Below are 16,793 nucleotides of genomic sequence, written 5' to 3'. Positions count from 1 at the left end.
GACAGCACCGCTCCAATGCCATAGGGTGATGCATCACACACCAACCGAATTGGTAGTGCTGGGTTGAAATGAGCCAACACCTCTTTTGATGTGATCAATGCTTTGCTCTTCTGGAAAGCTCGTTTACATTCGTCACTCCACTTCCATGGTACCCCCGTTTGCAGTAGGGTGTTCAGTGGGTGTAGTACGGTAGACAAATTCAGCAAGAACTTATGGTAGTAGTTCACCAGCCCGAGGAACGACCTCAGTTGTGACACATTTTCCAGTGCTGGAGCCTTGACTACTGCCTCAATCTTTTCAGGAGACTTATGTAATCCCTCTTTATCAATAACGTGGCCACAATACAAGATCTGCTTCTGGAAAAACTCGCATTTGTGGCGATTAGCTCGGAGCCCATATTCCTTCAATCTAGTGAGCACCTGCTCCAGGTTGGCGAGGTGATCACTGTCATTTTCGCCCGTGACCAGGATGTCGTCCAAATAACACTGGGTCCCTGGAATCCCTTGCAGGACTTGTTCCATTGCCCTTTGCCAAATAGCCGGAGCTGATGCTACCCCGAACACCAGCCGGTTGTATTGGTAGAGACCTTTATGAGTGTTGATCGTGAGGTACTGTTTTGAGGCTTCTTCTACCTCCATTTGCAGGTACGCCTGGGCCAGGTCAATCTTAGTGAAGCGTTTCCCTCCAGATAGCGAGGCGAAAATATCTTCAATCCGCGGAAGTGGATATTGTACAGTGTGAAGGACTGGGTTCACTGTCACCTTAAAGTCCCCACAGATGCGAACCTTCTTTGGTTCCCCAGGCGTATTACTCAACGACCTCTTCATTACAGGAACGATGGGTGTAGCCCACTCGCTCCAGTCCACTTTGGACAGTACTCCTGAACGTTCCAAACCTTCCAGCTCTGCTTCGACGGCTGGGCGGATCGCATAAGGTACCGGTCTGGCCTTAAAAAACTTTGGGCTTGCATTTTCCTCTATTTTGATCGTCGCTGTTATGCCTTTTAGTGTTCCGAGTCCCTGCTGGAACACTTCTTGTGCGTCAGTTAGCATTTTTGACAGTCGTCCAGGTGTGACGTCATCATCCTTTTTGGCATCTACAGTCAGTGCTTGTATGGAATGCCAATCTAGCTATATCTTCCGGATCCATTCACATCCTAGTAGTGGTGGTCCTCCATCTGGCAATACATATAGGTCCATTTTTGGTGTTTCCTTGCCGTTATATATAACATTCACCCTTATTTTTCCTTTGGGGTAGACTTTTTGCCCCGTGTACGTCTTCAAGACAATCTTTGTATCTCTCAAGGGTATATGTGAGAATAGCCGCTTGTAGTCCCTTCGGTTTATGACTGTTAGGGCTGATCCTGTGTCCAATTCCATTTTCACTTGGACTGCTGCTATCTTGAGCGTGACCCAGATAGTTTGGTGATCCTCCGTTTTGATCACATTATGTAGTTTCGGACAACCCAGCTCCTTGCTTCCGGAGTCTCTATCACTCTTCTGTTTGTCTGAACTACTCTCCGTCACCTTATGTACCTTCTTGTACTTCTCCTGTGGAGATTTCTTGCTGCTGGTTTTCCTTCCCGACCTGCAGCCTCTTGCTATGTGTCCTACTTTTCCACACTGTCTGCACACTTTGTCCTTGAACCAGCAATCATTATGGTCGTGTGTTGTTCTGCTGCAGCGATAGCACTTCACTGTTACGTATGACATTTCATTTGTGCCATATTCTTGCGGTCTCCGTTGTATCTCTGCAGTGCCCCGTGCTGCTGCTTCGTGTGATACTGCAATGCTGAAAGCCTTGTCCAGCGTAAGATCCTTTTCTGATAGAAGCCGTTTCTGGGTTCCTTCACTTTGAAGCCCACACACAAACTTGTCCCTTAAAGTATCTGCTAGTCCCGTTCCAAACTGGCAGTGTTTCGATAGCTTGCGCAGTTCCGTTAAATACTCAGCATTACTTTCATCTTTATGCTGGTTCCTTTTGTGAAACTTAAATATTTCTGCTATCAGCAGCGCTGTGGGGTTTAAGTGGTCCTGTAGGATTGACACTATGTTTTCAAAATCCTTTTCTACTGGCTTCTCTGGGGTTACTAGGTTTCGTAGTAAGCCATACGTTTTTGCATCCATTGAATTCAACAATACCAGCGCTTTCTTGTCATCTGGCACTTCATTCGCCTTGCAGTATATTTCTATGCGTTCGACATATGTCGTCCAATCTTCGACTTCATTGTCGAACGCTGTGATACTGCCACTCTTCGGCATTTTTGGGTGTGATTAGACTGGCTTAAAATGGCGTCTCCCGCGCTTTCCTTTCTTCCCCGCTGCGGCTTAAAATGGCGTCTCCCGCGCTTTCCTTTCTTCCCCGCTGCGGCTTAAAATGGCGTCTCCCGCGCTGCTGCCAACGCCGCTCTCGGCGGTCCTCGTGGCAAATGGCGACACCCTGTGGGTTTCGTGCGCTGCTCCTGCACTGCTGCCAATGCCGCTCTCTGCGGTCCTCGTGGCAATGGCAGCGCCTCGCGTTTTCCTGCGCGCCTCTCTTCCCCCGTTGACGCTGCTCAGCCCTTGAACACCGGCTGCGCTCTGCTCTCTCTCCTCTCTCTCCCCGTTGACGCCGCTCGGTCCTGAACACCGGTTGCGCCCTGTGCGCTCTGCCCTCTCTTTCTCCCCCGTCGACGCTGCTCAGCCTTTTTCTGTGCCGCTCGGTCGGTTCTAGCCGCCGCTGTCCGGGAAGGGTCTGCGCAGTACCTGTTGCCAGCCCGTTTCGCTGGACCACCGTGACTGGAAAGCCAAGCCTGGCTCTCGACAGCCTCCCCTGCGATGCTCAAATCTCCGCTGGATGACTGGACGGTTGCCCGTGTTCGACGCCCGTGCTTCTGGACTTGACCTCCTTCCACTGTTCTCCAGGAGTGAATCCCTGGGAGGTGATGCAGAGTTGCAGGTAGGTTTGAATCTGCGTCGTCGCCAATGTTATATCCGTGTATCTAATGTTGTGTCCTTCAATAATCAGACGACAGACTGCAGGGAACGATCAACAGGTGTTTACTGAATGAGGGTTCAAACTGCAACTGACTGTACAGATCACTGCTCAGGGTTTATATACAGGTGTGGTCACTGCTGGTACTACAGGATACAGGAGCTGTAAAAAGTAGTTCTCCCCCTTAAAGGTACATACATTACAATTGGAACAGCACCTCATCTTTCGATTAGGCACTTTACAGCCTTCTGGACTCAACATTGAGTTCAACAATTTCAAACTATAACCCCTGTCCCCATTTTTCATGCTGTATGATTTTGCCATTCCCATTTGCAACATTTTATCTTTCCTGCAAGAACAGTTTGTTCCTTCAATTCCTTCCTCCCCTCCCCCCCCCCCCCCCCGTCTCTGCACCTGCTTAATATCTGTTACATCTCCAGCTTTTTCCAGTTCTGATGAAGGGTCCCAGACCTGAAACGTTAACTCTGTTTCTCTCTCCACGGATGCTGCCTGGCCTGCTGAGTATTTCCAGCGTTTTCTGTTATTTCAGATTTCCAGCATCCACAGTATTTTGCTATTGTAATAGTTTGAAATCCAGTTTTGCTGACATGCAGCAGGTAAGTGCGTTCAATGACGTCATTAAGCCCTTGTTGTATACAATTAGTCAATTCACAATTTTTATTGTAGAAACATCTGTTTTGTTAAATTCATGGAAGACATCACAATGTACACTTTAAAAATCTAATATAGAGCTACTATATGAGAACTATCTGCCCTATTCTTCAGGTAATGAAGCCATTTACACTTCTCTTCACATTCATCTGTTTTTTAGTTTTAACCAGAAATGAATCTAAAATACTGATTTGTAGAACTACTGCTCTTTCATGAGGTGTCCCTTCACTGGTAACACCCAACCTTACATCAGGTATTTACACTGTTACCCAGAGTGGTGGTTTTAATCTCATTCTGGTCACCAGGTCGAAGTCTAGAATGTTTGCATTATTGCAGAACTTGGACCTTTGGAATCCAGTCATACTGTTGTGAGTAAGCAAGCTCGGGTGATGATGTTAGTCATCACACCCTTGTTGCGTAAAAGCATGTTCAAAAGCTTATGTAAGTATAAGGCCAAACACCTCTTTACATTCTGTTAAAGAAGAAAGTGGGGCAAATTTTCCTCACCTTTGTGATTAATTACAGAATTTAGATCCTATTTCTGCCCTTTCTTGCCAGAAGGCAGCCCTGCACCAGGCACAGTTAATGGCCTGGCCCACCAACTCTGGGTGATCCTTACCTTGGACAGATGCAGTAGACTTCAGGCAAGGTGTACTTGTCCAGTGCCCAAACAGAGGGGGCCGTAACTCTATAGTAATTCCTAATATGAATAAGTGCTTCTTGCAGATCATCTTTATGTTTAATCTCTTTTTTGAAAATCTATATTAATTTAGAACGATTTGTACTTCAGGATTTGTATAGTTCTTAATGTCTTGGAAGGAGTGCAGCGAAGATTCACCAGGCTGATACCTGGGATGGCAGGAATGACGTATGAGGAGAGATTGAGTCGATTGGGCTTATACTCACTGGAGTTTAGAAGATTGAGAGGGGATCTCATCGAAACCTATAAAATTCTGTCAGGCCTGGACAGACTAGATACAGGGAGGATGTTTCTGATGGCCGGGGAGTCCAGAACCAGGGGTCATAGTCTAAGGATAAGGGGTAAGCCATGTAGGACTGAAATGAGGAGGAATTTCTTCACCCAGAGAGTGGTGAACCTGTGGAATTCTCTGCCACAGAGGGCGGTGGAGGCCAGTTCATTAAGTATATTCAAGAAAGAGTTGGATATATTTCTTAAGGCTAAAGGGATCAAGGGATATGGGGAGAAGGCAGGGACCGGGTACTGAATTTGGATGATCAGCCATGATCTCATTGAATGGCGGAGCAGGCTCGAAGGGCCGAATGGCCTACTCCTGCTCCTATCTTCTATGTATCTATGTATCTATGTGTCTTGCATTTAGTTGTACAAATACTGCAGTGTATGCTCCATAAAGCTGGAGTTTGTGGGATCGCTCTGTTTAGAACAAATAAAAACCTGTATTGATATAGCGCCTTGTCACATCTCTGGGCAAATGTTTCAATTAGTTTTCAAATGCAGTCACTGTTATAATGTAGGTAAATGCTTCAGCTAATTTGTATACAGCAATAAGAGGAATGACTTGTTAATCTGTTTTTTTTGGTGGTGTTGGATGATGGATGAATGTTGGCAAAGACACCAAGACGTCTACTCTTCTTCGAATGATGCCATGGGATCTTTAATGTCCACCTGATTGTGCAGATGGAGCCTTGGTTTAAAGTCTTGTCTAAAGTGCGTCGCCTCTGACAATGCAGCACTCCCTCTGCACTGCACTGGAGTGTCATTTTAGATTATCTGCTCAAGTCCTGAGGTGGGATTATCAACCCGCAACCTTCTGGATTGGAGGCGTGAATGCTCCCAACTGACCCAAGTTTGGGAAACAGAAATATTTCAAAATACGTACTTGTTGCAGATCATCTTTATGTTTAATATCCCTCAAAAAGTAAATTAAATTTCTGCCGCACTTCTTGCAAAGTTACAGCGGGAACAGCTCCGAGGAAATTCCCGGCCCATGATTAGATATCAGTGTAAATTAGACAGACTTGAACAACCTTCTTAATGCATGTAACTGGGGGAGGGGATGCAAGGATACCTAAATGTGCACAAACCTGAATGATGGGAGAAGTTCATTATTACAAATATATTATTACCAATTCTTCTGTTTTATGAAGGAGCTCATCTAATTACACCACCACCCGACAGTTCAAAACGACAAAACAGTGACGGTGCTTCATCAGATGAATATGCAAACATTCACCCTGCAGTAAATGAAGCCTCGTTAACACCGCACCATCCTTCAGGTATTTAACCTATTAAACATCTTCCTTAAATTCTTTGATACTATAGTTTATAAAATATCGCACAGTGCTCGTCTAGGCCTACTACTGCTTCACTTTACTGAAACAAGGAGTTTAAGGGCTAATTTCCAGATTAAGCACTCCCGGTGAGGAGTGGCACTTGTATGGAGCATTGGTTGAGAAATCACGGCCCCACAGCCCCTGATCAGACCCTATGGGTCAAAGCTGGCAGATTTTTGCATGTTGAACTCATTTAACCCATGTGGCATGAATATGCTAATTATAGCATATTATTGGGGCAGACTAGAGAGAACTTTATTCTATATCTAACCCATGCTATACCTCACCTAGAAATGTTTGAAATATGTTTGTGTAGTGCCCATTTTTCAGGACCAAAACGGGTGCTGAAGAGAAGAGTCCAATATGGCGTGTGTGTGTGCACTCATTCCGTGCTGGAAGTGTGCTGCACTGGTTAGGGTGCCCTGTAGTCATCCAGAGCGCCTGCCTGAAACTGGTGTTGGGTCCATTACCTATGCAAATCGGGGGCCTGACGACTTTTTCAGATTCCGTTCTGAAATTGGTTCGTGAGTGACAGTTTTCTCAGGTGCACAGTAGCCAAACCAACAACGTTTAAAGGGATTGCTGGAGGCTGCCACCAAAACTTTAGGTAAGTAAAGAACTTTTTACTTACCTAAAATGTGGAGCTAGAGATTACAACTGTGGACAGCTGCCTGCCACCACTCGGCCTCCTTCAATTGACCTCCCACCCCGGGCTTATCTGCTGTCCTTGGACTAATCTCGCTCGCTCCCCCAAACAACAAGCGAGCTGTCTCCGGGTTGCGACTAACGCGTGCAGCTCACCGGTACTATACTAATGAGGCTGGTGGACTGATTTCCTGTGGTCCTGCCACTGGCCTCTTTAGCATGGACGATGCACTTGGATCGTGCCCCGATTTGGGTGCAATCTCATTTTTCGGCCTGGGTGCCTGAAATCTGAAACTGTTAGATTCTCCAGAGCTATTCAGCACTTTGGCACTTTTTTTTAATAACTTTTCTATTGATGTCAATAATTTTGGTATTGAGCTCTCAAATTGTGTTAATGTTTAGTCATTTTTAGTGAACTTTAAATATGACAGCAGGCAAACTGTTACACCTAACCTAATGTAATCTGTAATGTATTACTTTTGAACACTTCAAGGAATGCATGATTCTATCCAATTATATGGTAATCTACAACAACCAAACAGTGCGGGTGTTCCAGCTGATGAATATGCAAACTTTCTGCAACCTGCAGTAAATGAGGCATTTCTGACACATCACCGCCTTTCAGGTATTTTACCAAAGAACATTGTTTTCAGTTGATTTTATAGGGATTAACAAAAAAAATCATATTGCCTATGTACAATATTCTTTTTGCACTTCAACAAAACAGAAAGTAATATTGAATGTATAATACACTGGATGAGAGCAAAGGGTGAAAACTGCAAGAGCCCTGTTTATTCAGCTGTGTTTTTTCAGCTGGGAAGGAATTATTTAAAAGGCCAGCAGGATGCTAATCCCATAAATTTTTTAAAAATTTGTTACTGGGATGTGGGCGATGCTGGCAAGGCCAGCATTTATTGCTCATCCCTAATTGCCCTGGAGAAGGTGGTGGTGAGCCACCTTCTTGAACCGCTGCAGTCCATATGGTGAATGTACTCCCACAGTGCTGTCAGGGAGGGAGTTCCAGGATTTTGACCCAGCGACGATGAAGGAACAGCGATATATTTCCAAGTCAGGATTGTGTGTAACTTGGAGGAACACTTGCAGGTGATGGTGTTCCCATGCGCCTGCTGCCCTTGTCCTTCTAGGTGGAAGAGGTCGCGGGTTTGGGAGGTGCTGCTGAAGAAGCCTTGGCGAGTTGCTGCAGTGCATCTTGTAGATGGTACACACTGCAACCACAGTACGCTGGTGGTGGAGGGAGTGAATGTTTACGTTGGTGGATGGGGTGCCAATCAAGCGGGCTGCTTTATCCTGGGTGGTGTCGAGCTTCTTGAGTGTTGTTGGCGCTGCACTCATCCAGGCAGGTGGAGAGTATTCCATTACACTCCTGACTTGTGCCTTGTAGATGGTGGAAAGACTTTGGGGAGTCAGGAGGTGGGTCACTCGCTGCAGAATACCCAGCCTCTGACTTGCTCTTGTTGCCACCGTATTCATGTAACTGGTTCAGTTAAGTTTCTGGTCAATGGTGACCCCCAGGATGTTGATAGTGGGGGATTCGGCAATGGTAATGCCGTTGAATGTCAAGGGGCGGTGGTTGGACTCTCACTTGTTGGAGATAGTCATTGCCTGCCACTTGTGGCTCGAATGTTACTTGCCACTTATCAGCCCAAGCCTGAATGTTGTCCAGGTCTTGCTGCATGCGGGCACGGACAGCTTCATTATCTGAGGAGTTGCCAATGGCACTGAACACAGTGTAATCATCAGTGAACATCCCCACTTCTGACCTTATGATGGATGGAAGGTCATTGATGAAGCAGCTGAAGATGGTTGGGCCTAGGACACTGCCCTGAGGAACTCCTGCAGCGATGTGCTGGGGCTGTGATGATTGACCTTTAACCACCACAACCATCTTCCTTTGTGCTAGGTATGACTCCAGCCAGTGGAGAGTTTTCCCCCGAATTCCCATTGACTTCAATTTTACTAGGGCTCCTTGATGCCCCACTCGGTCAAATGCTGCCTTGATGTCAAGGGCAATCACTCTCGCCTCACCTCCGGAATTCAGCTCTTTTTTTTTCCATATTTGGACCAAGGCTGTACTGAGGTCTGGAGCTGAGTAGTCCTGGTAGAACCCAAACTGAGCATCGTGAGCAGGTTGATGGTGAGTAAGTACCACTTGATAGCACTGTCGATGATGCCTTCCATCACTTTGCTGATGATTGAGAGTAGACTGATGGAGCGGTAATTGGCCGGATTTGATTTGTCCTGCTTTTTGTGGACAGGACATACCTAGGCAGTTTTCACATTGTCAGGTAGATGCCAGTGTTGTAGCTGTACTGGAACAGCTTGGCTAGAGGTTCAGCTAGTTCTGGGGCACAGGTCATCAGCACGACAGCCGCGATATTATCGGGGCCTATAGCCTTTGCCATTCATGATTGGATGTGGCAGGACTGCAGAGCTTTTTCTGATCCATTGATTGTAAGGTTGCTTAGCCCTGTCTATAGCATGCTGCTAGCACTGTTTAGCATGCATGTAGTCCTGTGTTGCAGCTTCCCCAGGTTGGCACCTCATTTTTAGGTACACCTGGTGCTGCTCCTGGTATGCTCTTCTGCACTCCTCATTGAACCAGGATTGGCCCCTGGTTTTATGATAATGGTAGAGTGAGGGATATGCCGGGCCTTGAGGTTACAGATTGTGGTGGAATACAATTCTGCTGCTGCTGATGGTCCACAGCACCTAATGGATGCCCAGTTTTAAGCTGCTAGATCTGTTCTGAATCTATCCCATTTAGTACGGTGGTATTGCCACACAACATGATGGAGGGTGTCCTTAGTGTGAAGATGGGACTTCGTCTCCACAAGGACTGTGCTGTCATGGACTGATGCATCTGTGACAGGTAAATTGGTGAGGACGAGGTCAAGTAAGTTTTTCCCTCGTGTTGGTTCTCACACCACCTGTCGCAGGCCCAGACTGGTAGCTATGTCCTTCAGGACTCGGCCGGCAGTGGTGCTACTGAGTCACTCTTGGTGATGGACATTGAAGTCCCCCACCCAGAGTACATTTTGTGTCCTTGTTACTCTCAGTGCTTCTTCCAAGTGGTGTTCAACATGGAGGAGTACTGATTCATCAGCTGAGGGAGGGCGGTAGGTGGTAATCAACAGGAGGCTTCTTTGCCCATACTTGACCTGAAGCCATGAGACTTCATGGGGTCCGGAGTCAATGTTGAGGACTCCCAGGGCCACTCCCTCTGGTGGGTCTGTCCTGCTGGTGTGACAGGACATACCCAGGGATGGTGTTGGAAGAGTTTGGGACATTGGCTGAAAGGTATGATTCTGTCAGGCTGTTGCTTGACTAGTGTTAATGATTGGGCTGGGTGTGCCACTGTCATGTTCGAAGCCAGTGCCGAGGTCGATGCCGGGTGGTCCGTCCAGTTTTATGCTTATTGTTTCTGGTAGCAATTTGTTACAACTGAGTGGCTTGGGCCATTTCAGAGAGCAGTTAAGAGTCAACCTCATTGCTGTGGGTTTGGAGTCACATATAGGCCAGACCAGGATTTCCTTCCCTAAAGGACATTAGTGAACCAGATGGGTTTTTATGACAATCCAATAGTTTCATGGTTACCATTACTGATACTAGCTTTTTATTCTTTAAATAACTGAATTTAAATTCCCCAGCTGCCATGGTGGGATTTGAATTCACGTCTCTGGGTTATTAGTCCAGCAACATAACCAATATGCTACCGTTCCTAAAGCTAGTATATTCCCTGTGTGCAGGAGCTCAGCTGACGTCTCAGAATGTCCACTTAAGCTAAAGATTTTGGGACCCTAGAACAGTGCAGTGTTAATATTTTCCCCCAAATTTAGGAGTTTTGTTTGTAAATGAGAATGCAATGTAATATCCTTCTTCACTGACCCATACAGCATCAAAGAGTATGTTGCTTTGTAAGGCTGCAGTACTGTGAACTACTTTCTCCCCTTCGCCCCAAATATTTATTTTCCTCACTGCTGCCCCCTGCTTCTTCCTTCGATTTGGAGGACAGGATGTTCATATGGGGAACCGTACTATAGCTGCGGTCCATGCTGCACCATGATCTGTGCATTTGTGGCTGGATCATTGCTGGGAGTTTGTACAATTCCCCATGAGATGGAGCTCTGCTTCTGCACTGCTACACTTTGCTCTATCTCATGAATCAGCTGAGAACTAGCAAAATTTGCCTGAACAGGTCAACTAAATTTGAATGTCCAATCTTCTATATTCTTGGCACCAACTTGAGAAACATGAAGTAACGTGCATTTCTGCACTATTTTATGCACTAGAATCTGGCTGATATAATAACAACAACGTGTATTTATATAGTGCCTTTAACGTAGTAAAACGTCCCAAGGCACTGCACAGGTGTATTTTAAGACAAAAAATTTGACACCGAGCCACATAAGGTTAACTTGGGGCAGGTGACCAAAAGCTTGGTCAAAGAGGTAGGTTTTAAGGAGCGCCTTAAAGGTGGAAAGAGAGGTAGCAAGGTGGAGAGGTTTAGGGAGGGAATTCCAGAGCTTTGGACCTAGGCAACAGAAGGCACGGCCACCAATGGTTGAGCGATTATAATCAGGGAAGCTAAAGAGGTCAGAATTAGAGGAGCGCAGATATCTCGGGGGGGGGGGCGGCGGGTTGTGGGGCTGAAGGAGATTACAGAGATAGGGAGGGGCAAGACCATGGAGGGACTTGAAAACAAGGATGAGAATTTTGAAATCGAGGCATTGCTTAACCAGGAGCCAAGGTAGGTCAGCAAACACGGGGAGATGGGCGAACGGGACTTGGTGCGAATTAGGACACGGGCAGCCGAGTTTTGGATGACCTCAAGGTTACATAGGGTGGAATGTGGGAGGCTGGCCAGGAGTGCGTTGGAATAGTCAAATCTAGAGGGAACAAAGGCATGGCTGAGGGTTTCAGCAGCGGTACTGAGAAACGACAGCACAGATCCTGCAGACTGCAGATAAATTTGAAATATGTTTATTCTTTTCCTTTGTTGAATGATAAAAGTGTGATAAACAGCAGAATCAGACAATTACTTTTGACTCATATATGTATATACTTTAACATCAATGGTGGGAAAATTGCTCGAATCAGAGACAGACTAAGTGAGCACTTGAAAAGCTACAAGCTAACAAAGGAGAATTAGCATAGTTTTCTGAAAATTAAGTTATGTCTAACTAATTTAATAGAATTCTTTGACAGTCATTGAGGTGGTGGACTAGAGGAGGATCAATCAGTGACCTATGCATGTATTTTCAGAAAGCATCTGATAAGTTTCCACGCTGGTGAGTGTAACTAAAATTATGCACATGAAATTGGAGATAGCCCTGTTCCATAAATAGGAAACTGGTAGGGAGGTAGGAGGTAGAGAATTTGGATAAAAGAGACTTTTGCAGATTGTCACTCAATGATAAGGAATGGAGTATGTCCAGGTTTTCAGTTAATAAATTAAGAACCAAAAATTTCAGAAGGGCATAGGTAGATTTAAGCAAATGTAGTTTAACATAACCAAATAGGAGGTAGTACACTGTAGACGTAAGAATGGCAGAATAGATTATTATTTAGATAGGGAACACTGAGGGGAGGAGTTAACTAAACCAAAGGACTTGGGGGTGGAGTCACACAAGTCATTAAAAGCTAGCTTCCAAGTGCAAAAAGCAATCAAAAAGGCTAATGAAATGATGGGCTTCATCACAAGTGGTTTAGAATATAAAGAAAATCCTACTGAAGTTGTACAGAACATTGATCAAAATATTGGCTTGGAAGTTCTTCAGGGATTTTCCCAATCTCCTGCTGTAACTTTAGTGGGAGACCGCTGGAACCTGCAGAGAAATGGTGTATACAGCCATTTTCAGCTGCTCTCTGATAAAGTTCAACGCGCCTTTATGTTAGAGCCCAGTGTATTTCTCTTTTGAGCTGTTTCTCTCTGGTCCCTCCGATTTCCTCCCAACGTTATGGTTAAGGGGTGATCTGATTGAGGTTTTTTTAAATAATGAAGAGAACTGGTAGGGTAGAGAGTGAATAATTCTTCCCTCTAATAGGGAAATCCAGAATAAGGGGACATGAGGGGTAATTTTACAAGTTCACACACCTGGTGCCATGCCTTGGTTCCCCCACCCCTGCGTGCGTTATTGGCCATTTGATGTCCCTTGACCGTCTGCTCATTCATTTTAATGTCTTCTGGTGGGCATGTGCCTATTTCCTGATATGGCTCCCCGTTGGAAGGGAAAACTCATAAAATTACTCCAGTTACCTTAGAGTTTGTAATGGGGAAAGTGTTTTCACACAAAGGGCTGTGAGAATCTGGAATGCACTGATCCAGAAGGTCATAGCTGCAAAGTTATTTTAGCTGTTCAAAAATATGATAAATATTTACTTGGGAACTAAAGGATATGGAGAAAAGACAGAGAATTTGGATTAAATATGTAGAGCAGCCTTGATGAACAAAAATAGTGGAGCAGGCTTGATGGGCCGAATGGCCTATTCTCATTCTTTTGTTCCTATTTTGAAAATTGCAATGAATATTTGACAATGAATATGAAACTATCTTTTTGTTTTTGATTATCAAGATGTGCCATCACTTGGCTCTTTGCCAAAGCAGGCCAGGAATGTTTCCTCAGCTGCTGGGAATGAAAACCGCCTGCTACTCACTTCAGGTGAGTGAGTTAATTTTGTTAGTTGTTAACTTTCCTCTATAATCAGTTGGTCACTTGAACTGATGCTGTTTTCTCCCCTCAGCAGACACTCCAGATCTTCGCAGCGATCACAGCCACAGCACTAATGCTGCTGGACACAACAAAAAGAGAAAAATCTTGTGTTTGTGAGAACAGCATTTCCAAAGTGGAATCGCCAGGCCTGTGATTCTATTTTCGGAGTGTTCCACTCCAGTTGTATTCTTTCTACAAAGGCTCAACAAACTGAGTCTCATTTCATAATGTAAACTGTGTCTAAAACATAAAGTGTATAAGTTCCTGAATACAATTTAATCATATGTTTTGAGCAGATTTGTTAATACTTAATAATCCTTTAATATATACTGTTCAGTCTGTGGTGGGACTTGTGAATCATTAGTATGGGTTTCATAATAAAACATTAATTCATAATTGGAGAAGGTTCCAGACTGCCAACTATTTGTACACCGTTTTTAGTTTCAAGATATGAATATTGAACTGAATGTGCTTTTACTGTGTGATTAGCAAAACCTATTGAAATACAACAGCTAGAACAGTAGGAGGAAGAGTGAGGTGGTGCCAAATAATCATGTGACTTACACTACTTGGCTTGATTCCAAAATCCCACACTTCCATTGGGGAGCTGCAATCACAAGGAAATTGCAATCTTGCACCCCGTCATTTTCCATTCTTAATTTTAATGATGTTTCTTCATGGATTATTTGAGTTAAACAGCAGGTTTACTCTATTAGTATCTTAAGGAGTGGGGGGAGATGGAGGGAATATGTTATTTCCTTTTCCCTCCAGTTTTCCTCACTTCTTAGTCCCTCCTGCCAGGTATCTTCTGCAATTGAGAGGATGAGTTTCGTGGGTTTGCGTGGGTTTCCTCCGGGTGCTCCGGTTTCCTCCCACAGTCCAAAGATGTGCGGGTTAGGTTGATTGGCCATGATAAAAAAATTGGCCCTTCGTGTTAGGGGGAATTAAATCCGTGGGGTTGCAGGGATAGGGCTTGTGTGGGATGGCTGTCGGTGTAGGGACCGGGTGCTAGAGTTTGGATGATCAGCCATGATCTCGTTGAATGGCGGAGCAGGCTCGAAGGGCCGAATGGCCTACTCCTGCTCCTATCTTTTATGTTTCTATGTTTCTTTCCCCAGAACTTTGTCAAGAATGTAAAATCACCAAACCAAAGATGTTTTCTTCATTGAAGCTGTCTATACTGGCTCTTTGCTCAAGAAATCCAAAAATAATCCCACTGCCCTGTTGTACTCCATTGCCCTGTATCATCTTCTAGTTCAAATAGTCATCCAGTTTCCCTTAAAAGATTCAATGGTTTCCACTGCAACCATTCCTTGTTTATTTTAAAATTCATTCTTGGGATGTGGGAGTTCCAGGATTTTGGCCCAGTGACGATAAAGGAACAATGACATATGTCCAAGTTGGGATGGTGTGAATGGAACTTGGAGGAGATGGTGTTCCTATACACTTGCTGCCCTTGTCCTTCTAGATGGTGGCGAACTGTGATCTAGCCATTGCTTTGTATTAATTTAGCATTTTCTCTGTACTATTGTACTTAATGCCCCGATTTGTAAAACTCAAACTGCTATTGCCCTTTTTTGTGGCTTTATATACCTGCACTTACACTCTCAGGGAATTGTGTATTTGTATCCCAAGATCCTTCTGATCATGAGTGTATACTCCGATTCCTTGTTTTTTGTCCCAGAATTAATTACCTCACACTTCTCCACATTGAATTGCATCTACCACCTGCCTGTTCATTCTACTAACCTGCTTAAGTCCTCCTGAAGTCTTTTACAGTCCTCCTGCTGTTTGACAAATCTCCTACTTTTGCATTGTCAGCAAGTTCCGATATCATGTTCCCTACGTCCAAGTCCAAAAGATTTTCTTCCCACTTCTGCAGGTGCAAGAGATGACAACTCAATGGAGTGAAGGTCAAACGTATACCTCAGCAACATGCTGCACTGCCATACTGCCCAGAGAAGAAAATTCCTGTTCCCGGCAACTAACTCAAATTTAATGGCATGATGCGATCCTGTTCCTTGAGAACTATTTCAAAAGCAGCACATATTCTTAAGGGGACCATCCACCAAGCAATGAATTCATATTAGTGATGTAGGAACCTGAGAGTTGTATTCTGGAGCAAGAGTCCTCAAGCTATTAAACACTCAGCTTTTGTTTTGTGTTTTAAGTATTTCTCTGTCCAATGTTTTTATTTCCATAAATAAAAACAAGTGGTGCACTGTATAATGTTATTACGATTTCTAAGGTGAAAATAATAATTTGTTCTGATATTACAATAACTGCTCTGCTAACACAGTAGCTTCAGGATATTTAACACATTTTAACTGCCTTCAATGTCTAACAGCATAAATCTGTTCCATAGTCATTTCAGAGAGCTCAAAAAAGAATTCACTGGGGTCTAACATAAACATTGAGCTTAATCAAACTGATTTGAAGAACATATACTTGTATGATTTTGATGCTTATCGTTGTTAAAACTTTTTAAATAAAGGAAAAAGTATATTTATAAAATACAATTGTAATGTGTCAGTTCATGTAAACTTCAGTATAGTTTTCTGAAGTTAGATATTTAAGAAAGAATGTGCATTTATATAGTGCCTTTCATGCTCTCAAAATGTCCCAAAGCAATTCCGAGTCAATAGGAACATAGGAACAGAAGTAGGCATTTCAGTCCCTCAAGCCTGTTCTGCCATTCAGTTAGATCATGACTGATCTCTACCTCAACCCCATTTACCCTCCTTCTCTCCATATCCCATGATACCCATACCTAACAAAAATCTATTGATCTCCGTCTTGAAGGTTTCAATTGATCCAGCATCCACAGCCTTTTGGGGGACAGAGTTCTTTGTATTTGTATAAGCCTCTTCTTATCTACTGTATCTTACCTCATTTATGGAGCATGCTTGCCTAACTACACAAGTGGAGCTTTTTCCTGTTAGGAGTATGCACTGGTCTTGTATTGTACCAAATACTCCTTTGAATACCTCCAACTGTTTGTCTGTAGGTTTACCTGTTAACAGTTCAGCCCAGTTTACTTTAATTGAGTAAGGGCAAAAAGAATAATGAAAGGATGATACTGGTCATGAAATTGAGCGAGGCTTCCAAACTTCCTCAACTCCCCCTCTCACTTCCATGTCTAGAATCTCCTCTCCTTGTAAGGAGTCAAGGTTAACATCTCCCATCTCCTCAACACCCATTGTCTGCAGGTGCTGATGCTGGTTGTGTGCAGCCTTCTGCAGCACGTAGATACAAGCATTCATCCCAGGAATCACCTTAAATTAGTTTGTGAACAAGTAGCCAGCAGGTACCTAGTATTGGCAGTGTGCTTGGTGTTTGTGGCTTGCCACGTTTAATGGTTCATAGGGCAAACATTTTGTCATAGCAGTAATGCAGAATGACATCCATGTACCAGTTATGGACAGAAGCAGAGTGTAGATACAGGGAGGCCCATGTAAC

At 44.3% G+C, this 16,793-nt stretch overlaps 1 protein-coding gene across 1 annotated transcript in view; it reads left to right on the top strand.

The window, feature by feature from the left end:
- LOC147123196 (uncharacterized) overlaps positions 1 to 15,853 on the top strand; it is a 90,962-nt gene extending 75,109 nt beyond the window's left edge. The window contains exons 9-12 of the mRNA XM_085965614.1: positions 5,773 to 5,901; positions 7,097 to 7,228; positions 13,197 to 13,283; positions 13,366 to 15,853. Coding sequence (XP_085821740.1) covers positions 5,773 to 5,901; positions 7,097 to 7,228; positions 13,197 to 13,283; positions 13,366 to 13,451 — 434 coding nt within the window. The 3' untranslated portion in view covers positions 13,452 to 15,853. The remainder of the gene's footprint in view (positions 1 to 5,772; positions 5,902 to 7,096; positions 7,229 to 13,196; positions 13,284 to 13,365) is intronic.
- Positions 15,854 to 16,793: the final 940 nt, after the last annotated feature.

Source organism: Somniosus microcephalus, chromosome 2 (assembly GCF_052327205.1).
Source record: "Somniosus microcephalus isolate GS21.2 chromosome 2, FLI_Smic_1.0, whole genome shotgun sequence".
Classification (NCBI taxonomy): Eukaryota; Metazoa; Chordata; class Chondrichthyes; order Squaliformes; family Somniosidae; genus Somniosus; species Somniosus microcephalus.
Note: the sequence above shows the minus strand (reverse complement) of the source record. Positions and strands in the feature narration are given on the sequence as shown.